Here is a 27,750-nt window from a genome sequence, read left to right on the forward strand (position 1 = left end):
CGCCATCAATGCTTTGTGTAGAACGTGATCAATCATTTGGTGTCATCTTTATACGGTCATGTGCCCTAAACCTGATTAAATAGACATATTGTTCGTGTTGTAACCAGCTCCGTAATAAGCAGCTTAGCAATGACAATATATATGCGAGCCCGTACAGCGTGTACATAGTGAATTGTTCTATCCAGCCAGTCAACACTCTGTGAGGACACTTTCCTCATCAGTGATTTAACGAGCCATCTCATTTAAGTCTGTTAATCTTTTTTTTTCAATGGAAAATATCTTCTAGAGAGTGGGAATAAAAAATGTTTTGCAAAATCAAAGTTGAATTCGCTAATATTGAGGGTAGCGTAGCGAGGGTTATCGGCACGAATTCGCATTGATGCCATACCATTATGGTCGCCCAGTTAAACCTCAATAAAGGAAGATTCATTCAGGTACAGGCAGAACGCGTGCATCCCTATATGAGTTCTTATTTATTTATGCTAGATTCCCAACGAAGACGCAGAGCTGACTTCGTAGCACGTACTGCTTTGATGCGAATCAACAATGAACAGTCTCAAACAGGAAAATATATGTTGTTAAGGTATACAGAGGCAGACCTGGCCTGAGATGATGAGGGCCTACATGTCCACATAGTAGCCTCACATGTTCAAATCAACATAGAAGCGTGATATATTTTTTGGTCGAGCGACAACGAACCTTTAAGACTCAGCCAGTGGGCTCTTGGACTCGCAGTCGCCCTGAGTCTCTTGAGGAAACTTGCGAGTCCAATAACATCGGCCAACAATATGATCTTCACAGCTGTGAGACTCGCTGTTGATGCCAACTGTGTGGCCTCGGTCGCTTGACTCAGTTGATGTACCTGGCTTTGAAGATCATGGGGAATCAGCAAACCCGTATAAACATGTATAAAAATACGCTGGTCGAATCGTTGCATTTGCTAGCAGAGTGGACGAGTGCCTATCCTACGCTAATGAAAATCAGCTTTTTGACGAGGTACGTCGATTTCATTTTTCATTGCTCTGATATCACAGATGGATCACCTCAGTTAATTTGTCTAAGTTGCTACAAGATATTTTCACGTTTTTTATTTTTGATGGCGCGTGATCAAATGTGCCCGAATGGAGTGCACAATAATTGCATAAGCTCACGTTGACTTTATGTCTCCTAACGAACATATATCTACCATAGAGTGTATCCCCGCTATATATATAATCCAGCACAGCTACATGGATAGAAACGGGTCGCATCGTTTCATCGTGTGTAGGCGGAAATGTGATCCAAGCGCTTTTTGCTCTCAAGCTCTGAGTCGCCATCTGCCGTCCGACAGCGTTAGCTCATCTCTGAACGCGTCCTTTGGCAAAGAATGCCTATAATAATATTTACTTTGGATGAACTGCCGAGCTTCGAAAGCTCTTGACTAGCGACAACGCTGGCCGAAGGCTGTGCTGGACAACTAGATAAATCATCGAGACGAGTCTCTCGCCGACCCAGTATGCCAACGCACTCGACTAGCAACCAAGTAAGTAAACAACAACGAGAAACGCTATGAAGCCAGTCCTCAAATGATGAGTCCTATGGCGCTTCAGACCCCAGTCTCAGCTACGTTCTGAGGACGTGCTGCAGCAGGAAAAAGAGATCACAGGAGGTGAATTCAAAAGACAGCTAGAGAAGAAGAAACATAGAGATGTCCGCTCGACGCCCGGCAGAATATGCATAAAACGGTAAAATTCTAACTAGAGAGGAAAAATGCTTGAGGCGTACTTCAAAACGTTCGAAACGTCATTAAGGTCGTCAGCTAATTGCAACTCACTGTCGCGACCATCGCTTCCAGTTGTCAGCCCCTCTGTGAAAACAACACGAAGGATATCCCAAAAAATGTATGCATTGTCTTACAGGTCATAATTTTTTGTTTGTTCCCTCTTTTTAAGTTGTATTTAGTGCGAAATATTTAGCGGGCCAATATTAACTTTAAAGCAAAGATAATTTTTGAACTGCCATTAGAAATGTAAAAATGCTGCAGAAATACAAAGGCGCTATCACGGAAAACTGCAGGCGGGTCTATGCGACTCACAAATGATTGAGTAAAAGATCATTTTGAAACAATGGGGCTGTTTAGGATGCTCACAGATAATCTTCCGGACGACTAAGAATGTCAACAAGCCTTAGGAGCCAAAAACAGCATTTGTAAGTTAAAGTAAAGGATCTGTAAAACTTGGTACCAGTAACTAAAGTGCCTATGAGGTTGTTCGGAGTAATGAAGTTACATTCAAATCGAATGACATAAATGATCGGCTTAATTGCCCCTACTCGGTAACGGCAAATTTATAGGTTTGCCAGGAAGCAAAAAATTAACTGGACATTTTTTTTACAGCTGGTACTAATTAATTACAGTACGAATCTGTTTTGCCGCCATGCCGGCGGACTGTGGAGAACATCATAAATCATACCTGCAAAAAACTATCGCCATGATGCAAGAGCATACCTTCATGAGAAACTTTCCAAGGGGACGTGTTGGGCAAACAAATTCCATAGAATGCCCTGTCTGTTCTTTAAACTTGACGCTGATAAATGTTCATGTGTGAGGACTCTCTAGGCTTTCAGCAGAAAGCCTACAACACTGTAACGCTTAAAAGGCCGCAAGTGGGCAACAATGCGCCATGTGTTTATTGAGGTTTATGAGTGAATAGCCTGCCGTTATCACTACCAAAACATTCATAACTTTAAGCGTACGCGGTAAAAGAAAAAATCATAGAGTTAATGTAGATTCTTGTGCGAATCAATTGCTAAATATGTGTAAAAAAAGACTAAAGTCTTGATCATCCAAACTGTGTTTATGGTTTTCGGAACACCCTGTACACAAATGTAGGTATACAAGTAAGTCCACGTATCTACCTGTGCTGATGAGCGAAGGGATGGCAACAGTAGCGGCGACAATGGCGGCCAACGCTAAACACAGACGGAGTGCAGGGGTATAACGCATTGAAAACTTAGAAAGCCAATTTCGATATCGATGCGGTGCATACGACGGTGACGGCCCACTGGATAGGCGTATTGCGCAAATCGACAGGTTTCAGCTACGGGGTGCTTATACGCTCGAAAGCACTATCACAGGAGCTGGCCCTTTGAACAGAGTTGACAGAACCAGTAACGGCTCTAAGGATGCAGCTCTCAAATGCAGCTATTGCTGATTTGATGGCTATCCCGTCGACCATGACCACGAGGACTTGGCGAAAAGGAGTCCAGCGAACGTTATAACAACTATTCGTCATGGCTCATTTTTTCAAGCCTTACTCCCTGGTAAGTTCATAATCTTGCTCAATATATACATCTTTTTTTATCGTCGGTTTCTTGTGCGACCGGTGGCAGTCGTTTATTTCAATCAAGCAGTATCCTACCGTCATCAATATGTAATGCCATTCTCTCTTTACGCTCGACTAACATAAATTTCCGCAGCATTGTTCGATTGATTTTAAATGCCCCCGAGCTTCCTATGCTTTTCTAAACTGAGTATTAGCAAAAAATGGGTGACACTATATTTGTTTGTTCTTGTAATAGGAATATACCTTATGGAGTTAGTATTGCAATATTGTTACAACTGCCAATTAATAGAATTCTATCTCTCAATAGACGTAGTACCCTTTTTGTTGGTGGCTTTGTGCATTATTGGCTACACAATTCATACTATGACACGTTCTAGCTTTGGGACTAGAAACCAGTCATTCCTATGAACTGAAAAGGGGCCATTTGTGCCTGCGTGGTCGTGTGCCTAGGCCAATTAATAAACGAAAAATGCCTCCATACAGCAGCCCGTTGCTGAGATTGGATTCGTCTACCCTGTTGGTTCATCGAAACGTATGTAAATGCATTAATATGCATGCACGTAGTGCATGTGTTTGCATAACCACTTTTTCAGCGGCTGTTGCCGGCTTCGAGCAAACACAACGTTAATATACGTGCCTAACGTTATCTCTTTCATTGCCGACTCTCCCCTGCCCTCTTGACACATCGCTGTTTTCCATTCTAAGCAAAACTGGGCTATAACGGAACGAAGTACAGGAAGACAGGCTGACGAAACCAAGCACGAAAGTGTGCATGTATTCGCTATCCGACTACTCAGCCTGTCAGTTACCATTTCGTGGCCATATTCGATGGCATCCTGTATCGTTAGCATTTCCTTATCTCCGTATACATCTTCCTGCTCGTGAAGACAGAAACGGCAGGACGGTCTGTAAGAGTTGACGCTCGCGTCGATGGCAGACCCAACGAACGAAGCGATGCAAAAGGTCGCCGCGGCGGCTGCAACCGTCCGTGCGATCTATGGTGGCATCGTATCGATTCTGATGCGGAAGATGGACACTGGAGAAAGCTTTCACCCGAAGAAAAAGATCACAGAAAAGGTTAGACTGAGGAAAAGCTGCGACGGTCCAACAAAGGTCATCGCGAGGCGACCTAGTAATCGTTCTGTCATTGTCCTACGGCCTCCCATGCCCTGCTGCAATGACCGGCGCACTTTTCCTCCTCGTTACCGGAAGCTGGGTTCGGTCAGTTAATTTCCCGATCCTGCAGTCCTCGACTGTCCCGCGAAATTTCCGCATGCTCTTTCTGCCAGCGTTTCTGCTGTACATACATATGGGTTCCTTCGATGCCATTACCGACTAATGTCAACCAACTCCACTATTGCCCATAACATAATATGGCATACAAATCTGCATGACAGTGGCATCTAGCCTGTTCGAGGCCAGAATAATATCGTTGCTGCCGTTGGCGCTGCAGGCAGTTGGGGCTGACGGCCAGGCCGACGGTTTACTTACGCGGCTGATTGGCGCCAGTTGTCTCGCTGTGAGTGACCAGGTAGCAGCAGCAGCAGAAGGCGGCGGCTAAACATAGCTCCAATGCCGAGAGGAATCGCACCTGAGCTCCAGACGTACGTTCCTTTTCGATTAGTGCTGTTGCTGCTATGATTCAGGTGTATGTATCTGAAACGAAACGGAACGTTTCGGCATTTTATACCTCCACACTATTGCTGTTTTTGCCGCAAAGAGGGCGATAGAAGGACACGAACGGCGGAGTCCTTGGCGGACGATCCGATTTGAACTGTCACCGTGCGCGCTTTTCGTGCTTGTTCTTCTGCATGTTCATACTGCATGTTTGACGAATGCGCATATTTTTCGTGATGAAAGCGCACTCATTGATTCTATGCTGGATAGTATGGATCTTATGTAGAATATCGATGTGTGGTGAACAGATGTTCTCGACGGCGACGGTGATACGAACGGCCATTACTTTCTACTTTTATTTATTCTTTTTTATTCAGATCAGGTTAGCGGCCAATAAGCAGCTATCTTTTAAGATCTTCGGACGATAACATACGAAAGTACAATAACAGCCGTTCTAATGATATGTCAAAAAGCCACACTAGTATAATAAACCAAAAAAGTTGAAGAACATAGACCGGTACTAACAGTGATTGCATTGTTTTCGTTGAAATCATCTGAACCCTTTAAGAAGTATGCGCACAAGTCGATTAATCAGGATCCCATGAGATTACCTTCCTGCAGTCCTGTGTAATTATCCCGATCAACATTCAACTGGCCTTGCTTTTTATAATAGGTCTCACAGCGACGGCCCAGCTAAGTATATGCTACAGATCTCATCTAATGCGTCGTGTCATACATTTATCTGCACCGGGTTTTGATTCGGCGGAATCCATTACGACTCAAATCGCAAGAAATAATGGACGAAACTATGGAGGCAGAGAGAGTTCAAGTTGCAAGCGAACTGTCTTAAAGCGAACCGCGTTTGCAAAAAGATTTTCCATATTTTTAATGAATTTCCATAAGGCTAGCTTGGTATCTTCGCATTTCGATCATATTGTACATAGATTAATGCTTTTCTCATTGTTAAAGTCAGGTCAGCGTTAAAAGGAAAGGGTTCGCGGTCCGTCCTGAAGTCTTCAGGTCTATTACGCATATAGGCCCCAAATACTGTAACGCGTCCTAGCAAACATAACAATTAAGAAATCATGATGCTATAGCATTAAGAACGTTATTGTTTTTTCTTTTTTTTTTTTTTGTAATCATATCAAAAACGTGTATTTCTTCCAGTTAGTATTATAATTATTAATAGCACCTAAATGTTTACCATAGAACGTAATAGGTAACAATGTTGTGATCGGAGAGCATATCGGACGTCTCAAGCCAACTTCAGAATGCTGGACGTTGTTGTTGCCATATCGTTATCACATGACAAGACTTGTATTTCTATATCCATTATATTTAAAGAACTCTCTCGCTTTATCTTTCTATATATAGAAAGATATGTGTGTGTGTGAAAAAAACAGACTTGGAAAACTTTTTAAACGGCACACTTTTTTAAACGACACGAGGATGCATATTTAGATGACAATTACCCAGTACCTGCCTCATTGCCATTTCCAGCCCTCGAAAGTTTTCTTGTCAGTCCATTTGCTACCATATGCCAGCCTGTTATGCTTTGGGATGATTTCTGCACACTCGCTTCATCAGCTAATCTATGAAAACTAATTCCTATGAGAACTCCATATATATAACCTGGCTCGATTTACGCATGATCGCATATCTGAGTGCAGCATCGAACAATGCGTGACTACAGTAATTGGAAACTAACCACAAAATAGTGAAATTTACTTAAATTTGCCATATAAGTTAGCGTTACATAAAATCCTACTAAGTTCAGTATCGTACCTGCAAAAAATAAATATTCAATAGGGCAATTTTAGTTCAGATCAATCGGATATAAGCCGCGAGACGTTCATATCATCGTGCAAGAATGCCTAAGTCGATGGATTTGTGGCCAGACACGCTATGTCAAATTCATTTCTGGGCAGGACCGATATTCCTGAAAGCAGTGATTTTCATATCCATACTTGTACTATGTGTTCTATAATTAGGGAGCTGTTTTGATACGAAGCTAAGTAGAAAAGGGTAGTTTGATCTCAGCAAGGAGGAAATCGATCTTCTTTATGCTATTGCAGAAATCTCTGTGCTTACTTGACTGTAGTTGTAAGACTGCTCGAAGACAAAAGGCAAAATTTAATTTCGTGACGATCGATAGGTCAAGAGAGATCAATCGTCAAAGGGTATTTTAGAAAACGGTTTTAAATCATTTGAAGATAATTATCTTCGATCAACTTAAACGTCGTCTTAAAGGTACGCCCCATGAAGAACGACTTGGCAAAACCCTGTGATACCGAAATGGTCAGAAAGGATAGATTCGTAAAGTCGCCTGATCAGACTAAAGACAGCTGGAAGTAACGTCTATGCTTGCGAAGCAGCATTCGCTTACCAACAGCGAACACAGTAAAACAATACATTTGTTGATTAATTCGATATTTGTACAAGAGTTTCGCCGTCAATGGCCCGTCTATGCAAGATGGTGAACTCTCATAGACCAGGAGGCTCACCTTACTGTACTCGATGCGATGCAATAGGTATCATATTAGTTAATTACGTTTCCCCCAAATATCGTGGCTTTAATGCCCAAAATTTCACAGTCTTTCTCCTTTGCACTATTTATCTTAACTCCTGTGGGCACCAAGCTACAATAACATTATATACGGTGCTTGGCCATGAAAAAGGCCTACGTACAAACACCGAGCCGGGCTTAGGCAAAATAGGAGGTGAAAAGGAATCAGTGGCACGAAATCCTAGGGAATGGTACCAAATAGTCACTAACTTTTTAGAGACATGTTCCTGCAGGCTAAAATTTGCTTGACTACTACGGCAGTCTAATACGTTGTAACCCCAATGAGCACGTTTTTCGTGACGATGCTTCGAATTCTCACAAGGACCTCACCTACTAACCGCAATAAACAAGATAAATTCAACGGAGCGATAAGCAGTACAGTCGCTAGCTAGGTCGAACCATTCATTCACAGTAAAGGTTAACTATAAGGGGTATTTTGGCACGATTTATGCCCTACGTTAGTGCTTTCGTCATCAGCATAAGGGCAAACGGCCAAACTATGAGACAAACGTGCCTCTTATAACCTCTTGAAACATCATAGGTATTTTTTTTTTGTTCTATACGAATTGTAGGATGTAAATATGTGTTTCAGAGACGCCTACCCGTTGGAACCGTCGCTGCGCGAATTCGCTTTTCCAAGATATACTCCTATAAGGAGCCTTAATTAATTGAATCGCTATAGAACGGAAATCGAGACAATGTCGTTCGTTGAACGGACTGCGGCCAAGTAGTGTTAAAACATATATAAAATAGGCTATGTTTTTCGCATAATGACCTTTATGAACGGGTTCGACAAAGGCCGAGACGACCATTGATAATTTATATATATATATATATATATATATATGTCTGGATCTCTTAGCAAATGGCAATATATTCATTATTTTGCAGTATGGATTTCGTCTGCTTTTTCGATTGACTCGACAACTGTACGCTCTAGCCCAGAAGTGTACAAACGCACAGGCCCTACGCTTTAAAGCCGAAACCTCTTATTAAATCTTTTAATTGAAACAAAAAAGTCCACTCCTTGCAGGAAGTTCGTCGCCGAAAAGAGTGCACTGGACAAAAGGTGGTCCAAGCTGCTAATTTCAGTGCCCTGTTGTTTATAGAACTAGCGGGGGGAAGAACTACGGACGAGAAACAAGAAGCGATTATAAACTAATACGGTATACGGCTAATTTTAATTATGACATTAAGTACAGACAGGACTCCTGTCATAAGTCATGACGCGATGTGTAGACCTAGCTCAAGTGAAACGCTAGACCCATGCGTTGAGTCTCACATTCAAGGATACGCTTTTTGCTAAAGAATAGCAAAAAGACGTAGAGCTCATTGCGCCAAATGATCTTCCCGTGTATCGGTGAGCGCTTACATCTTTGAACGGGTCAACCAATTTTACCCAAAGACATTTGCCGCCTGTCATAATGACAAAAGGCCCTGAACTATGTGCATCTTTTGCGCTGGGATAGCTGCTATTCCCATGGTATACCTGAAGCAATGCGCCGCACTCAAGGCAAGCTGTGACTTAACCCCATCATTAGCAAAGGCCCTACGGATGCTGATCATGTCGACCCTCGAGTGTAAAAGGGCGTTCGGCATTTCTATCCAGGAGACAGAGGAGCTCGATGCACATGGGAATGACGAAGAGCCATCCAGCTATACATCGATATTTCAAAAGCGAGTGGATAATATCGCAGAAAATTAACGAGGAATTTCTGAATATACATCAGCATGTCAGCTGTGTCGACAAACAATCGGTGATCTAATTGACAACAAAGAAACAGTGATGACATCAATCACCAACAGGGCTATGCGATGACGAGTCCTGCGCAGCTGCACTAGTAACTTGATGCTGAGTCGCATGCCGAGGCACCGATTAGACCACAAAAGTAACTAGACAAATGAATTGGGTCTCGGGTGGCACAATTTTTTTTTCAACACGTTTCCTCTGACCAGGCAGTTCGAGAAATAGACGAGGTCCCTGTTAAAATAGCTGCCGGCAAATTTCCTGTTTGTCAAAGCCCCTATTTATAAAGCTCTTTTTTTGGCAACTGTCCTTACGCCTGTACTCCGTGTATATTAAATTACCCCGGATTTGAATCGCGAGGCATTAGCACGTGCTCACTTAGAAGGGAGCCTATGGTAAAGCTGGGCTTATTGCCTGCTGAATTTCACGAGGAGCAGGCTTACATAACGTAGCGTCAGCTTCCGACGTGAAATATTATATTCCATGTTTTTTCCGTCGTTGCAGACTCTCTGAGTAGTTGCATCAGTGGGATGTAGCCCCACGATATGAATGAAGAAACGTGCAAGACGTGTTATTCGTTGCTATGGTAACGGCCCTAGCCACTACCATGCAAATGTTGGTTCGTGTGTAAGAGTCGGTTCCCTTTACGCACGGCTACGATCACTGCCAGTACCGTACAATATGGAACAAGAAACCAGACATATATTTCACGCGAAAAATCCGGCACGAATCCACGCCAGCATTAACTTAACGCTACCGACTAAGCCATCTTACCCAGCGACATTTTTCTTTGCTACAAATCTCCTTAAAAAATACTGCGATGAAGACCTACGTGAATAACGGAGTGCCGAACTTCACAAACCCAATGGACGCCGGAGTACTGCGTTGGGTACGTTAATTGCTTAAAATAGGGACAATATTGTTAAAATATGGCCTCGTTACACTATTAGTTGGTGTTTATTAACTTTGTTTATCGATCTCAAGTGCGCGATTCGCTCATCCCTATTACTTTTGTTATTAATGTTAGTATTACCACCTTATTTCGATACACAATAGCGTATAAATTATCGAGTCATTTTCGACGCCCAGGACGCCCCTTAATAAACAAGTGTATGGACTCGTTCGAAATACGTTTACTAACGTCATATAGAACAGCGAATATTTTTCTGTTGAATCGACCCTTCAAAATCTCACGATGAAGTTAACGCTAAGCTAGCTAAGGTCTTACGTGGACCCGCGTCCTGATTTCACTACGTTGCTGCTAGTAAGATGGATTTCGGTGCATTACGCTAATGCCAGCATCGCACACTGGGACACCGCAATATGCTAAGACGACCATAAATTCTATTAACTGAAAAATGGTTCCCTTGTCATTGTATATTCCGGAAAGAGCATATTAATCTCAGGCGTACATCGTCAAGTATTCCGTCTTAGGGCCTCGAGGGACTTTGACGAGTTAGAATAGTGACGAGTAGCTCACCACATCGAGTTTAAAACGTATTTCCTGCTATGTTATTTCTTCAATTCCACAATCCGCGTAAGTATAAAGGGCCACTATTTTGTAGCGCACGATATGTACCAGCAAACATTTTTTTTGTTCGCATTAAGGCCCACCTTAATTTTTTAGTAGCGGCCACTAGTTTTCAGATAAGATCTGATTTTTTTTTTTCTGTTTTTTTTTTGCCGTTGTGTAAGCAAAACTACGCTGTCGCAATATCGCTTTACGGTGACGGCTAGAAACGTGTTCGTTGATTGTTATTGCTTTGTACGCCACAGGATCGCGATTCGCTCTATTTTGATAATATTGAATCTTCAATTGACCATCATATCGCCGGAGTGGTCATTTCGTGGGAAGCTACCGTGATGGATACCATCTGCATATAGAACACAGCGGTCAGCGACGCTTCGTATAACACATCTACAGCGCAAACAGCGGGTCACACCCAGAACGGGCGACCTTTCGCAATTAAGATGTCATCATACAATTTATTGATTTCGGATTTGGAGTTTTTATTTGACAATATGCAAAACGTAAGCGTAAGATCGCGCAGAAGCTAATTATACGTTGTTCGAGATAAGCACCTGGAAGATCAAATATTGTAATGTATAGCTAGTTTTTCGCTAAATGAAAAGGAAGAGAAACATGGAAGGGTATATGGATACTCTATGTCTGTGACACAAAACCTCGATGTATGCAATAGAAAAATACGAAGCTGCGCGCGGACTAAAGATAAACGAGCATCAAACGGGAAACCAGTTTGTGCTACTTGCCGCCAACTGCATTATAGCTATTGACGGTAGACTTTTTTGGGCTGGTGGACAGTCTGTGTATCGTATGATGCCTGTCCTACATTAGCCTAAATATAGCAAAGACGGCAGTAATTTTTCGGTGTATTACTAGAATCCTTCCGGGGTTTATAGCACCAGGGTATACAAGCTTTCGTAGAAAGGCGCATTAAATGCAACTGCGCACGCCGCCCATTACTATCTTTACGACTTACTAAGTCTCTACAATTCTGGCGATGCTGTGAAAAAGACGCAACGTAATCTTTTTATCAACCTGTGCTAATCATGTTGAAAGTTGGCGTCACCCATCACCCCCGCTCGTCGCCCCCTTGGCAGCTGCCTGTCGCTACTAGGATAAAACTCCTCCCTTGGCAAAGCCTTGGTTCCCGGTAGCTGGGAACGACAAGCCAACTTTAAGAAGCAAACGAACGGGATAGTACCGAAGGGCTGTTGGTTAACTACTTGCATGGCTGCATAGGCGGCCGATGACAAGATCCAAGTGACGACGGATGGTGCTCAGGGATGAAATATTCTCGAGAAGTGCGAAGAGCAAGCCAATTGCACTTCTAGGCTATGTTGTATTACAGAGGTGTGAGCGCTAGTCGAAATTGCGACGAGTATACAGTCGACGTAGAACTGTCATAAACACTGTTTTACGTCTGAATCAACAAGTATTCCAAGTTTGGGAAGGTTAATCATAGGCTGTGGTCGTTTCATACCTGTAGAGGACTCGAAACGTACGCTATATCCAATATTAGGCACATCTGGGGTGTCCCACAGCCCATCTGTTGACACTTATAAAAAGGCAAACAGACCAAGTAAGGTTTGGTCGCATTTTCATCTTAAACGCTTCTAGTTTAGGTGTGGAACACAATCGAGGCTAGGTGGCCTTTCAAGCATATGAGAAAGTGCTTATGATGACTATAGCGAGCTGCCGTAGAAAACACATTATATGCGACACTTAGGAAATCAAACTGGCGCTTTATCTGGGTGGAGCACGATTTTTACGATCATCCTCGGATCCAGTCACTTCCAAATGTAACAAATCTGTCGGCTAACGTAGCCATTCGAGCGCAAACGAGCTTAATCAGATGAGCTTCACAATTCGCCCTTATACCTGGGAATGGTTTACGAACTATTCCATTGATAATTAGCTTCATTAGCTTAAATCTACCAGCTTAGCAACATCAACTACCATGACGCACGAATTCGTTCATTCATCAAAACTGCTTGTATCCCAAGCGTTGTCACCCAGTGAACTCGGTACTTCATGTACAAACTCTGCCCACCTTCGCTCCCCGCGAATGCTCCAGGTTCAATCAAAGTTGCTCCTTTTTCACGATCCGTCGCTGTTCTCTGTTCCTTACTCATCGAGGGGTCATCAGTTCGCGGAACCATAAAAACACCGTTTCGTATTACTTTTCCGACAGAGACGTTACGCTGCGCTATTCTCTCTCATAGCAAAATGACAGGTTGACGCTCAGCATATGCTTTTCTCTCCGTCCATTGTTTACAGCAGAGCGAATCGTCAGTTGCTCTACAGCATGGCAAGGACACACGGATAGACAGATGAAAATGAAAAAAAGACAGATGCTAGTAGTTCAGAAGCAGAAGAGACCAAAGAAAGGGCGCAAGCCAGCAGGTAACACAATGCACAAGAAAGGACCTCCCATATCGAGTGCTCTTAGACACCCTCAGGTCTGCAGCGTCTCTTGGGGGGCAAGCGGGGACCTTGCAGTTTTTTGAGGCCATTTTATGGTAAGATTTGGAGCGGTAGGATGTCGCCTTGCGCGAAACATAATACACCTAGAGATGAAGTTTGTTCAACTTATACCCTCCCTTCCAATCACTCGCCGCGACAATGTCCTCGATGCCGTTTGGCCGTCGGCGTTGCACAGACTGCTGATGCAATTAAGGCCGTTGGACGAGAGGACGGTTGAGAGACAGGCGTAAAAACAGAAGTAAAAGAAATAGCTAGAGAGGTCGCGATTGCCTGCTGCTGTTCCAGTTACAAGGGCAAAGCCTATTGCCCAGTGCGCCAACTTGGCCATCGCAGCGACAATACCTTTTGCCTTTTTCGATATTCTTTAAAGGTGGTGGAAACCTCCATAAGTACTACTAGCCATAATACTCAAGACATTCTTGCGAGCAGGAGAATTTTTGCATGTAGCGAACTTCTAAAATAAGCACTTTTTTTTTTGCATTTCTAAGTTTGTTTAAGTCGACTAGGTCGGCTTTTTCCTTGATAACCGCACACAAGGTTAAAAAGTTGACTCGTGAAAGTGCCGTTGACACCTAGGAATAAAGCCTTTCACGAATAAAAAAAAAACACTACTATATATCTATTACGTATTTCTGGAAATATTTAATTTATTGTAAAGCTATTGAGGGTTTGAATCACTTATAAAGTCAAAAAAAAAACCAACAAACTGCTTAAATATAGAACTCATCACATGCACAATTACGAACAGTGGATAACGATATACCTATAAAAGCGCGATAATGTCCGATATCAAGGACACCTTCAGTATTGACTGTTGTTTCCAATCCTTGATTTGTCGAAACTGATGTCAAAACAATAGAAACCTGTCACAGCAATGCACAATGAAGTAATAACACTTATCATAATTTCTTAGACGATCACATGCCGGCTGAAAAATAATATATAGGTACGATTGGCTATACAGAAGTTTTACAGCCCAACATACCGTTAGACGAGGAAATCTGCCGCTTAATGGCTTAGTGTCACTTACATAAATCTGCTTTGGCCGATCAAAACGGTCTATAATCTGTATATGTACTAGCCAGATAAAGACACATGTCCCGTTGGATACGAATATAGAACAACTCACTTGAGACATAGCCATTGCTAATGCGAAGATTCTGATCACTGATAGGCTGGTTGATGATTTATTGTAACGTAATAGTTTGTTTCAGTAATTTCAGAAGCAACCTTACAATATATCAATGAGCCAGTTAGCTAGCGAACATGTGTGCGTTTATCGGCCGCATACCATACAACAGATAGTCGTAAATTCCCAGACAAAGGTATATGTATTTTCTCCATTTAAACATAATATGATATCGGCGCTGACTGACCAGTTGCTTTCACCCGCCGTTCCTAAATAGAGAAGATTCGAAAAGTTTGTTTATCCTCTCAGCCTCTTTCTCAAATACTTAATATATATACGACTCCTGCTTCTCTGCTATCTGGCTTTAGTTGTACGGTACGCCGCGCTCATTAAGCAAAATCTTCTGCTCTCTCGACGGCTTTTCTGAGTTCTGACATGGTGACCACCACCACTATGAGGGTGACGACACTATAAATACGCAATACTACTACAGCAGTTGTAGACTATAGTAGTTGCAGCGTGGCTGTGGAGCTAAGAAAAGGAAGTCCGATTCCTTTATCGCCTACGACGTACAAATGTATGGAGAAGGCCCTGTTTACACACAGAACTGAAAAGAACGGCCAGCAGAATCTGACGGAAACTAGGCGTTGCCTCTACCATAGAACATCCGGGAGTGCCCAGGGATCGAAAGAAGGCCGAGAAGAACTACAGTTGTAAAAGCGGGATAGGGACCGACATTCGGTTGGCAGGCTCCTAGGAATAATGTTTGGGGGGGGGGGGATGAAAAGTCGAAGCTAACTGGCATCTGACATTCAGCTTGCGGCCGAAACAATTTGCCGCAATCTCGGTAAGTATTGGTGGGGTTTGAAGTGGATGTAAGAGGCAGTCTGGTCTCTGGCTGAACTGTGGCTTGGCTTCTGCTTGTACAATGTGAAAGCCTTATTTAGAAAAGCTGCAAGATTCGCTTTGTTTTACGCAACTTACAATGAAAATTGCGCACGGCCGAAACTGAATCCCTGGAACCGTAGGCAGCTGCAAGCAGAAATAATGAAAAATATACAGCTTACGCAGCGTGTGCACCAGGGGCGGCAGTACCCCTTCGATGCAAAGGTAACTGCTGTACCCACCATTGTACATGAGCACAAATGTGGCCGAAAATGGATCAGGCAATGGCATTTTGGCTGACTCAGCTGTTAATTCAGGTAATTTAAATATAATATCTATGCGCCAATACAGCACAATTTTTTTTCCATGTTCCTTAGCCGTTATTAGTCGTCGTACCATAGGTTGATTGAATAAAAGATAATGAATACAAAAAATTTCTTTGACCTTGAATTCGTTTAGTATTGGTGGGCTGACGTTCGCAGATCGCAGTCTCGGCGCTGAACGTAGAGCTCAGTCCCGTACGTGCACAGATGTTAGTTGGGGAACCGTAAAAGTAAGCCTATCACGCCGTACCTGACTAGCTAAATTTGCCCTTCTCAACTGAGCGCGATGCGCAATTTCTGCATGCGCCAAAGCGGGCCTAAACTGAACGATTTTCTAGTGCATGAATTAATGCGATCGTTGACAAGTGTTAAATATGCACTCGTGCTGTCAAATGTGTCTTAGACCCAGTTAATATTGATGTATGAGATTTTTGGCTAGACCACTTCTTACCTAGATAATTCAGTGGATCGGGTAATAGCGAGATATTTAGCTGTGGTAGCAGCTCTCAATTTCACTAGATAATCCTATTCAACGCTGAGATCCTCGAAGCGTTGAATAGGAATATCAGATGGTAGAGCCTTAAAAACCCCATGGAAAATCTGGAAAAACGACGATTTTCACAGAGAAAAGCCTATAGAAGTTTATAGATGCTGAACTAATATCATTACCTAAAATATAGTATATGTAATAATAGATTATAGGTTTATTCAGGTGCCCTCTTTCTTCTACAGAATCCGAAATCAAGACAACGTAAAGAATAGGTAATTAAACGTTCCCAATATCAAATGATCGTGATCGTTTTGAAGACTGAAACATGACGAATGAATTTGGTACTTATTAGGCAGTTATATAGCGCTGCTAGAAAACTTCAGTCGGCTATGGCTACCCGATACCCGATGCCGGCTATGGCCGATGGTATACCCGAACAGATGCTCTGCCCTCATGCTTAACAAAGAGAACAGTCGTTTTAGAACTAATCATCACTACGATCAACGTTTTTCAAACGATTCGAGACGAGGGTGAAACCGGCGAGACACCATATAGCTAGAATGATACATAATGCTTGTCACTGTCCGAAAACCTCCATTTCACGTCTGTTGAAATAGCAAAAGGTACGCAAGTCATCCATAATAAAACACTTCTGTAAAACACTTACGTAAAGCCATATCATATATATATATATATATATATATATATATATAATTTTATGCAGTTTACTTCGACTTCAGTGTGCAACAACTAGAATCATGACTAGTTCAAGTTATATATATGTAAGTGTGTGTGTTATATATATATGTAAGCTCTGCTCGTGAGTGTTGCGTGGTTTTCTCCAAAGTTCGCTAACTAAATATTCGCTAGTTCGCTAAATATTCGGTTTTCTTTTGCCTGCTGGAGCACCGCAAATGGATCCGGCGCACCCAGTGTTATCCATCTTTCAGTACTCCTCTGAGGATCCATTTGCGTTCATTGTTACTTGAAATTATATTGAGACAATCGATATACACAACGTACAATAACTTGAATAAAAACCAGATGATCAGCACAAAATGTCTCACAGTGTCTAACTTCCACCTGTATAAACGTCGGTAATGCTATACCTGCCACCGAGGGGCGGTAATTGTCTGCTTTAAATGCGAAAAAAAATGGAACGGGAAAGCCTGTCGACTGTAGGCCGATGTGCTCCATTTTTCTAACTTTACTTTCTGAGCCCAAAGCGCCACTTTTCCATGTTGTGTATATATCTGATAGATGCATAAGAAAGATAATTGGCGTTAGCCTTAAGTAAAAATTGCAGAGAGAAACTTGTTTAGCTTTGTCAGTCCTAAATTTATAGAGACAACAGCTTATAGATGCAAATTAAGAATGTATGTGTGTTTCTCGTATCAACAACCTAACAACCTTATCTTTCAAATTCGATCGAAATAGAAAATTGCGCAAATTAGTATATTGCATACGACACGTTCAACGGCAGGTTAGGAAAGGTTTTACGACTGTGCCTAATTCGTAGACCTGTCAACATAAAATCAAGAAGGAACCAAAACAGTCAACTGCGAAAGTGCACAAACATACATGTAACATAATAAGGAATTGTTGGTTGACGAAATAAAATGGTTCAACCCTGCTCATTTCCAACATACACCCCACTAATATTATACTCTGTGTTTGTAAAATGGCATTCTGGAAACATAGAAATACTAACAGGAGCCCCTCTTAAAATAAGTTGCATGGTTAGGTCTGCTTTTTGATACAAAATCCTTACATACCTCTTGATACTTAAACGGATGTCGAAGCTCTTTAACCGTCAAAAGACTTTTAAAACTGGCCAGAGACTTTCGCTTCACCTTGTAAGCAGACCCAATTTCGTAGAACTGGGTAGCACGCGTATACATAGCGTATATAAGCGATTTAGTATATATATATATCGAATTCTTAATGTTTGCTTCTCATTGTGTGCATGAATTTAATTTCTCTGTTTCAATTTGGTTGAGTTCTATTTAAATGTAGCAAATTTTGTATGCGAAAGCGATAAAGCTTTGAGGTTTCCTTATGCTAGGTCAGCCTTAAATCTAATATTAACCATGTAGCTCTAGTAGATAGCTCTTAGAAGTAAATGGTTTTAAACTATTTCTTTTTCCGACAAACCTGTTCCAATCTGATCCCGAGAAAGGCTTTAAGATTTCCGAGCCTCATGTCGCTCATACGACAAATTTACGACACAAAACCCTTTACCGATGTGAACTATTTTCAACTTCGTGGAAGTAAAAATCACCAGACGAATTAAAATGGCTTTTAAACCCATTAGTTGGTAACTTACAGAAGTGCCTAAGGACAAACTGTGATGAGTTCATAGCGGCCTATTATGTCTACTATAATGTATGTTCGTGTTGAGAGAAAAAAGCGTCTCGAGAAAATAGAATACCACGAAACAGAACGGACCCTTTACCCGCTATGAAAATGATGTTGTGTTTAAACATACTTACAACAGTCCACAAACTAGGTTACACATCTAACTATCAATACACGTATAATAGATCTGTATGATACAAGACACTGTGACCAAGTTATATACTTCGGACAACCGTACTTCTGTTGCTATATCCGCAAGTCTATTAATTTCAGCTGTGTTATTGTCAATAGCGTCAGCACCGGTGAAACACTTGCACAGTGTCAGACGCGTCGCCGCCATTATTCCTTTTTCGAAACTTTGAGCCGGCTACGGGTGGGCTTCTATCTTCTTCCCCAATTCAAGCATCTTCCCCAATCAGCGCGCCCATACCCGTTTACAGCTATTGGTTATGGAGGCCTCTATGCTACTGGCTGTGCGGATTGTCTCGGTCTGCTTGCAATTCTCTCGTTTAGCATGATTAGCAACAATGACAATATCGTTCTTCGACTTCTGGCGGGTCCTTTGCGCATAGCCTACACCTTCTACTCTACACTTGCCATGCTTACGGTGAGGTTTACGATATGTTTCTGCGTTATGAAAACGCACCTTTTTATCCGACGGGCGTACTTCTTCACTCAGAATTGCGAGCCAATCTTCAATTCAGCTATGAACCGTTCCGTAACTACCAGTTCTTTGTTCTCGAACTGATAATAAGAAGCACCAGTTTTTGTTGCGACGTCAGTCACCATTACAAATCTGACACAGATCACCGATAACAACAGCTGTACTATAGTTGATCAACGAAGTTTCTCTCAGGTCTATTGGGTGGTAACACAGCGCGTCGATAGAACGCCCCAGGCCAGTACACACACAATGAAAATCTCTAATTCTGCGTTTACCTGCACCCAACAGCGATAAGTGTTGTCACTGTAGCAGCAAGGCAACAACGGCGCGTCCCTGTTTTTTGCTCTGTCGAGCTGAAAACAGCGGAAACCCCGATGATTGTTGCATAATGTTGAACGCTCACTGGGCCAAAGAAGTAGCGGTAATCGGTTGTACACTCACAGAGAACTCGCGCGAATCAACGACTACATAACACGGTTTATTGCGATGGAGTTGCCTTTACACGTAAACGCATGAAACTTACACTTTCTTTCGTTCCTTTTTGGCCGTCTGCTATGCCACGCTCTTCTTATTCAGAAGCTCACAGCACTTCCGCACCTGGCACCTTGCCGTTTCGTGTGCACGAGAAGCTTCCTTCCTACTTTTTTCCTCTTTCCTTCTTTCTATGCTTTTGCTCACTTGGAACACTTAATAATAGAACCACTCTCACCGATGCGTGCGCGCTCCTGGTTATCCGTGCACAGCAAGCTCTTATCGCTGCCTCTGAAATACCATTTACATCTACCCCGTTTCCTCTGAACTTTTTTAAAAGAAAAAAACACTCAATTGCTTCACTGCAATGATGATTCGATTTGCGTGCTCAACGACCATACTCAAAAAGCAGCCTTAGATTTTTGATTTGACACATATACAGGCACACGCGCACCCACGTATACACACATGCACACATACACACTTACGCACAACACTGTTGTCGATACTTGTGACGACAAGTGTCACAAAAGAGACTGGCACCCGTCAACTAATTTACAACTTACAATAACCTCTTACTTTTGTTAACTTTGTCCTGGCTCGCTTAGTGTCCGCACCGCTTAACGGATACGGCAGTTCTGTTTCAGAGACTTAAATGCTAGAACTGCTAGGAGCCGCAGTTTCGCTTGTGCGTCTTCTGGCACGCTTACGTACAAGTGCAGTTACTCTGCTGAGCACCTCCACTTACCGCGCCCGGCGGTAGCAACAGGCTTTCTTATCTTGGCAATGAAGGATTTCGCACTGTGCATCTGGCCTCGCCGCTTTGACCTCTTCTCATCAACACTGACTAGTAGCTGGATGCATATAGAGGACCTTCAGTCGCTGCCACAACTGTCAGGCTGTTATCTATTAAGCTAGCTAGGTGTTGCTGAAGCACCTGCTGTCGTTGAAGACGCCCACACTTAACCTGCCTCTTTTCTCTCTAGTAGCCAGCTGACTGACACCTGCTCGAAGGTTTGCAACGGCTTTCCCTCCAGCTTACCCGCACTCAATCTACTCTCAGCAGCAGCGGCGGCAAGGGCGGCTGCAGCAACTTTCCAGTTCCGTCTGCTGCTGCTTCTACGGGCTAAGCCGCCAATGCTGCTACCACTGCTGCTGCTGCTGCTGCTGCTGTTGATGACGCTGAGGCCCCTGCTTCCGGGGAGCTTGCTGCTCTCTCTGTCTTGCACGACGACCGCTACCGCGCGCGCTCACTCTCTCTCTCTCTCTCTCTCGAAAACGAACAGACGCACGCCTGCTTGGACACTGACCGAAATGGGTCTGTTCCAACTGATGGACTGTGCTGTTGGGTCAGCCCAGCAATCGGTGTTGCCTCCACCGGCTACTAGGGCTGACTTAGCAAAATAGTTCCGACTCCTAGACTGGTTCTGATCTTCGGCTCACTGCTGCTGTAATTGCTATTACAGATGTTGTTGCGTCTACTGCTTAGCCTGTTTCCGCTTGAACTGGCCTTGCTTATCCACGCGCTGTTTTGTTTGCACGATAATCTTCTCGCTGGGCAATACGCCCAAGACGGCTCGGAAACACGGAGGAATCCAAACGATTCACTACTGCTACCACCTTCGCTATTTGCAAAATTAGAGAAATTTCAGAAAAATGAAAAGTGCACTCATAACACGAGCCCTCGCTCGTCTATTGTCTGTGTTGTTCAACGGCTGCACTGGTGAACTATGTAAGCTGGCGGATCGTTGGACGACGCGCTCGCAAAAAGCTGTTCGAGAGTTCGACAGAGAGCGCACTTTCCCGGAGCACGTAGCAGCAGTCATGCCCGTGCAGCGAGTGGATGGTGGTCGAAAAGGCGTTCCGCCATTTCGATGCGTTAACTTCTATATGTACCTCGTGCCAATGCAATGCAAACGGCTTCGCTATTCGTGCAGATGGCAGTCGATGCGCTGCCACCTGCGCAGACGACACGATACCGAATACAGAACGACTGCAGTCAACGTCGCTTGTTTCGAAGCCTGAATTCGATAAGGCCTCCCAAATTTTTGAGGAATACGTCTGACATATACTCGATATTCTGCAATATATTCATATATGCTATACCATGACAGTGGCTGTACGCTTTCTGGAGCCGACTCAGCTGGTGCCACTACTGCCCAACTGGCAGACTGTCTTTCCTGTACAGAGCTCCTAAGCCTGCGCTCACCCATAGACTCAGACACACAGGCCTACTATGGCATAGAGGCCATAGCGTGTAATCGAAACATACAACGAAGGAGACCGGTTGCGCGGGATGGAGCTAAATGCTGCCCTTCGCTCCAATAGTGCCCTTTCTCCGCCGCAGGTGGTAGCGGCTGCTGCGAGTTCTTAGCCTGACTCAGGCACCCTCGCCACCTTCCATCCGGCCATGCACGTACCCCGGATGGTGGAACACGAACGATGGACCCGGCTTCACTCTCACACCTTATCAGCATCAGTAGCGCTCTTCAACATACAGCAGCGAGAAAGAGGGAGCTAAGCACCTCTCTCAAACGACAAGTGAGGGCGGCGGCGGGCATGCAAGCCATAGAGCACAGAGCTACGAAAAGAGGATGAAGAACATATCATCGTTACTCCCTTGCTGATGCAAGACGTATTGCAAGTCGTGGAGATAATTCGGAAGGAACACGAAGTGAGAACACCAACAAGGACGACCACGGCAACCACAAACGAAGACGATTAACGAGTAAGGTTCGACGAGAACGACGTTGAGAAAGGCCATGTCTGGGCCTAACTTGTTTATTTATTACGTCATTCTTCAGATAATGATTATTTTCAATGGATCTTGATTTTCCCCATTCTTCTGCACCGACACTTCGTTATACGCGGGTTCAATCAGATTTTTACAACAATTGCCCCGAATTCAATTGAACCGAGGTACCATGGAGCTGTTATGGCAGATAACTATCCGACGTCTTTTGGCTAATTTCACGCAGAAGTAGCTGCCTTGCGAGTACGGTTACCAACAACAGAACGACAGAGGTCTTTCAGATGTTGACCAAATGGCAACATACACTACGTTAACTAACGGTAACTGACCTTACGGTGTACCCAAAATCCTGAAATCAGACTAGCTCCTCAGTACGCGAGTCCAACCCACCAGCTTCTTCTAGTACACCAAAAGTGCGTTTAGCCTGTTTTAACACAGGCTTTCCATCTGGAAACTCTGTCCTAAAATCTTTAGAGGCTGAATGGCGGCCGATTATGAAGATCAAAATTACCTTTTTTAAAAGGAAAGCACCGTCCTGAAAACGTGTGTTCTCTAACTCTTCGCAAGCGTTTATGCAATGGGTATATCTAACCGGCAGTCAGCGCTAGCTTCCTCTTGCAGAAGTGGAAAACCATTATATGTCGGAAATTTATCTTCGCTGGGCCTTTTCATCTTTCTTTGAATTCGACTTCACATCTTCAATTCAGATTCGACTAAAACCCAGAGCCAATGGAGCTTCACTATAGATAAACAGCTTCCCCTCTTCGTTGAACTTCTTTTTCATTAAAAATGAATCAAGTCAAGCGGGGAAATCGACACGGACTTACGTGGCAATCCACTGCTGAAGCATACTCCTCTTGCTTTTTCAATTCGGTCCTAGTTTAAAAAGGAATAAGAACGGTAATTGCGTGCGGGGCAATCGGGAAAGGTAATGAAGCCCAAGCGACAAAACTATATTCTAAGAAGAAAACATAGGAACAGCCGTGAGTTTTCTGCATAACAACGCGGTGACAAAATCGAGCATGACACAATACCCAAGAAAAAAGAGAAATATATGGCTTAGAACACAAGTCGACTAGGGAACGCTCGTATGATTGTTGCTTATACGATCGTGTGAGCTTCATTGCTTACGGATTATAAAGAACGTTAATTTGTTTGGGAAAGGCAATAAGATAAGGTACAATTATTAACCAAGCTTGTCAAACTGGTGAAAGGATTACTGAGTTGGTAACAGAGCAGTAGCGTTCTGTCTAGCGATCAAACCGCTAAAGGGAATGGTTAACTAATCCTAACATTATGCGATACATGCCGTTCACAGAACAAACAGTTATTGAAGTACTATGCAGGGAAATCTATTTAAAAATCTGAACACGCCTTACTTACCATTGCCGTGCAAGTCCTTTTTCTTTTTATTACTTTTGAATATATTCATTATGACCCCCTGTAATTAGAGAAACATTAATAATAAGAAAAAATGGTTAGTAGGTTAAAATTGACGGAGACATTTAATTTTTCATTTGTATTTTTACTCAAACGTAAATAGAAGCGTTAGAAGCACAATTATTTGTGCTCTATTTCGATATGTGCTCAAATTATATATATATAATAACAAAGAAAAGAATGTTTAGCATGGTAGATTCGGTTTTTTCATAACTAAATACTCTGACCAACAAACAAACCATTCCAGTTTGGACGTAGATTAACAATAAACGCATTCTCTGAAAAGGTCACTGGAGTGCAACCTGTTTCAATCAAACTTCACTAAAATGAGGAAGATAAATAAGTCTTTAAAGGAAGTCTTTTAGGATGATAAATAAGAACAATATATACGATAATCAATTAATTGGAAATTTTTCTCTGTATGGTACTAATTAATTCCTGAATCATATTTTCGAACATTAATGTAATTTTTTTTTACTAATAATAATCTATTTTTTTTAAAATAGTAACTTATTTCAAGAATAAAAATCCAAGTACATTCAACGCGTCGACCGTCATGGTTTGGTTTAAAAAAATGTCTATGCCAAGACGGTTTCTAGTAAAAAAAAAAGGGAAAAAGAAAAAAAAAGCTTGCAACAATTCAGAAGTATCGAGACCAAGTAATCACGAGATGTGTACCGCAATATTTGCACGTCTCGTTTATCTACATTGGTTTACCAAGACGAGTAGACTGAAAGAGACATGAAAAGACTATGCCCATACATTGAGTCTTGGTAACGTCTAATCGGGTCGTGTTCCTGTGAACACAACTATTTTGACCATACAGAATTATAGAAATTATATATCTAACGGAATTAGTAAAGTAATTTTCTATACGTAACTAACGCACTAGGTACCGCCGAATGTCTACAACAACAACACAGCCTATTGGCGTGAATTTTTAGCAACGTATTTTGTATGTTGCGATGTGTGTACCATCGATGTGGCTGGAAATATCCGAGTGGCACCGCACGTAAAAAAACGATTCCGGCGGAGCTAAGTTCACCAAAACAACGACTTGCACAGATTAAGGCAGACAGTGACCAAACAGAAATAAAAAAGGTTGTGACGCCCGTAAACGTCTTACTAAATAGTACACGAATTTGCTCTCAATCATACGGTGCTATACATGTCTACATGTTATAACGTAACGCCGTAGTAGGCTTTGTTAGATGCCTTCTCGTCCTTATCGAAGGCCATAGGGCCCAATAAGGCAGTCCTAGTTTTTGCTCGAGCTTCCACCGTACTACCAGTGGATGAGTTACAAATTTCGCATTAACCTGTGCTCGCCATATGTAAATGCCAAGCAAATTTCCGCTATCGTCTCCAGGCATATCGTCTTGTTGCTTCATTTATACGAAGGTCTCTAACAAGGCGAAACGAAGCTAAGGACCATAGACCGGCCATTGTGGTGACAATTGCCGTTTTTGCTGTGATGGACGCCGTTGCTGATCCATCTCTTAGAACCAGAGGTCAAGTCACGACAAGATCTTTCTCAGGAATGCTACAATAATACGTAATATTACCACGATAGTAAAAGTGTCGTACGAGCTTAACGTGTCTTGTCAACGCTGAGCACGTAAAATAGGATAAATCGTTTCTGTACATTGGATTGTAGAAACAGTGTTAACCGTTTTTGAGCTAGAAGGTTTTAGGATCACATATTACAAGTAGAATGAGCCACGTTGGGTAGCCATCAGTTATTTGAAGGCCGAGATTCGGAATTAGCAGATGTGCTAAACAAATAAACACTGAAATACATCTGTCCAGACTTTATTCCTTAAACATGAGTAAAAATTCCGAAAAAAATCGCTGTACTCTTCTGTTTTATTATGACAAACGCCCAAATGCTGCCATAGCCAAAAAAAATCTTGTTGTGTACTGCCAAAATGGGTCATTGGAAGAAACAGCCTAAGAAGGTTCTGTGACTGTTGTTTAAAAAATGTCGATGTGAAAGATGTTGCTCGAAGTGGTCGACCTATTACAGATAAGTTTGAAATTGTTGCAAGAATTGCGCTCGGCCAGCACGTAAGAAGCAACGATATCGTCAAGGAGCTAAGCATCTACTACTAGCAGTTTTAAAGCATTTGAAGAAAATGGCCGAGAAGAAAAAACTAATCGTATTCCTATCTGCGGAACTCTGCAAAAACGCAACGAAATTGTGGTTCTATTCTCAAGTAAGTGTGACAAAAGTCTCAAGTGGTGATAAAAGTGAATTACATAAGATAATAACGTTAATAAAAATATTTTTCACAAAATAAGATTTTAAGTTCTACATCTAATGTTTAAGTTATTAGGCATTCCATCAGATGGCAAAGCCCTGACTGTTGCCAAAGAAGTGATTCGATATGGCTGCGATGGTATAAAAAAGGAATCGTGCTTTAGCAAAATGATTGCTTCGGACCTCTACTAGTAGAATATTGACGTAGGCCATTAATCAGAATAATGTATACTTAGTTTAGTATTATTATTTTAAAATATGCATAAAAAATACATCTGCCTCGTTTTTTGTCTCAAAAAACGTCTTGATTTAAAAGTGGTCAATACTTTTCAGAGAACTCACAATGAATATGTATCTGTGAATCAAACATTCTGCGTGAATGCTGTTTCCGGTTACGGTTTTATGCACAGATATAATGAGACACAGATGAGCTGCGCGTAGTAAATTTCAAAAATATATATAAAAGATATATGGATAGTAAGAACCTGTTCGATCGGACTTCTCGTCTCAATTTCGCCGTGCGCTTTAGTACGACGGTTGGCGATTACACTATACATTATCGGCCCACATATTTATATATTGAACTGTTTAATTAGTGGAAACAAATGATTAAAACTAGACACCCCATGTAATCTTTTCTGCTAATTTCTTAAGATATACCTTGGGGACGTTTTGTCACAGCTCACAATTAGCGGCTATGAGTATTTTGATAAAACTGGTAAATTCATATAATTAACTCATTCGTTTAGTGAGTAAATAATAAAACATAAATTAATTTTTTGCAATTTATGTTGCAATGCATGTTGTTACGAAGTTTCTTACAGTGACATTCTGCGACATGACCATTTCCACAATTAAAAAATCCAATTTTTTGTGTTACATTAAATTTGATTATTACAGATCATAGGAGTTGCCTCAGACATAGCCACGATGCCGTAAGAAACAACGCAGTGAGGTCAGAATTGACCTCAAGGATTATAATTTTTATTAGACGTAATGCTTAAATCTACAACTAGCAGCTGTTGGATGCGCAGAACTTGGGTAGGCTTGCTATTCTGAAGTATTTTCTATTGATAAAAGCAGATAGAGTGTATCAAGAAAATCAATTACCTAAAACGAACTTGGACGGCATCCAACAGAATTATGCAGGGGAAAGTGTTTCAAGTTTAGCTTACTTTAATATTAACAGAAAGCGTAATTTTCTGTCCATTTCTGAATTCGCCATGTCTTGACTTGTGGCTACCCTTAAAACTCATCCATAAATAAATTTACTTCAGAAATAATAAACAATCAACAGGGCAAGTACAATTTAGCAAGCAATGGCTTTCTTATAAACTGTATTATTTCGGACTATGCATTACAAAAACAGGAGGCCGACGTTTAAGAACGAAACATGCTCCCTGTCTAATCAGGCTGGCCGCTGGTCATTTAGCGTTTAATTTCAGCTTGTTTTTCTTTTTATTTAAAATAATTTAGCCAATATTTATTTTAATCGATCGAAGGTTGAAGGTAAAACCTTCTATGTTAATAATATCCGCGTAGGTTAGACTCACTTTTTATAAGTTAAGTTTAACGAGCAAGCTAACTCTCTCGATATAATTATATACTAGACCTTATATATATATATATATATCGCCGATGGCCGATCAGCTTCATACAGCAGTTTAGTACAATGTAGGCATTAAAAAATTATCTCAGCCTATTAGCTGATAGAAG

At 42.1% G+C, this 27,750-nt stretch overlaps 1 protein-coding gene and 1 long non-coding RNA gene across 7 annotated transcripts in view; one reads left to right on the forward strand and one right to left on the reverse strand.

Moving 5' to 3' along the window:
* The window catches only part of LOC111269538 (uncharacterized), a 77,168-nt gene that overhangs the window by 36,880 nt on the left and 12,538 nt on the right, over positions 1-27,750 (reverse strand). For 5 of the 6 annotated variants that reach the window (XR_015314640.1, XR_015314639.1, XR_015314641.1 and 2 more), the window contains one exon: positions 23,718-23,775. Coding sequence is in view for 2 of the 6 variants with exons in the window: in XM_086972133.1 (XP_086828259.1) it covers positions 23,718-23,775 (58 nt within the window). In the remaining 4 variants the exon portion in view is untranslated. Of the gene's footprint in view, positions 1-19,093; positions 19,874-23,717; positions 23,776-27,750 lie in introns of all 6 variants that reach the window. The other variant, XR_015314642.1, reaches the window with a different exon arrangement.
* Positions 24,996-27,346, forward strand: LOC147752224 (uncharacterized). Its single transcript, XR_015314637.1, has 2 exons — positions 24,996-25,990; positions 26,935-27,346. It is a non-coding gene; the product is annotated as an uncharacterized LOC147752224 (long non-coding RNA).

The sequence above is a fragment of the Varroa jacobsoni genome, unplaced genomic scaffold (genome assembly GCF_002532875.2).
Source record: "Varroa jacobsoni isolate VJ856 unplaced genomic scaffold, vjacob_1.0 scaffold_1395, whole genome shotgun sequence".
Lineage (NCBI taxonomy): Eukaryota > Metazoa > Arthropoda > Arachnida > Mesostigmata > Varroidae > Varroa > Varroa jacobsoni.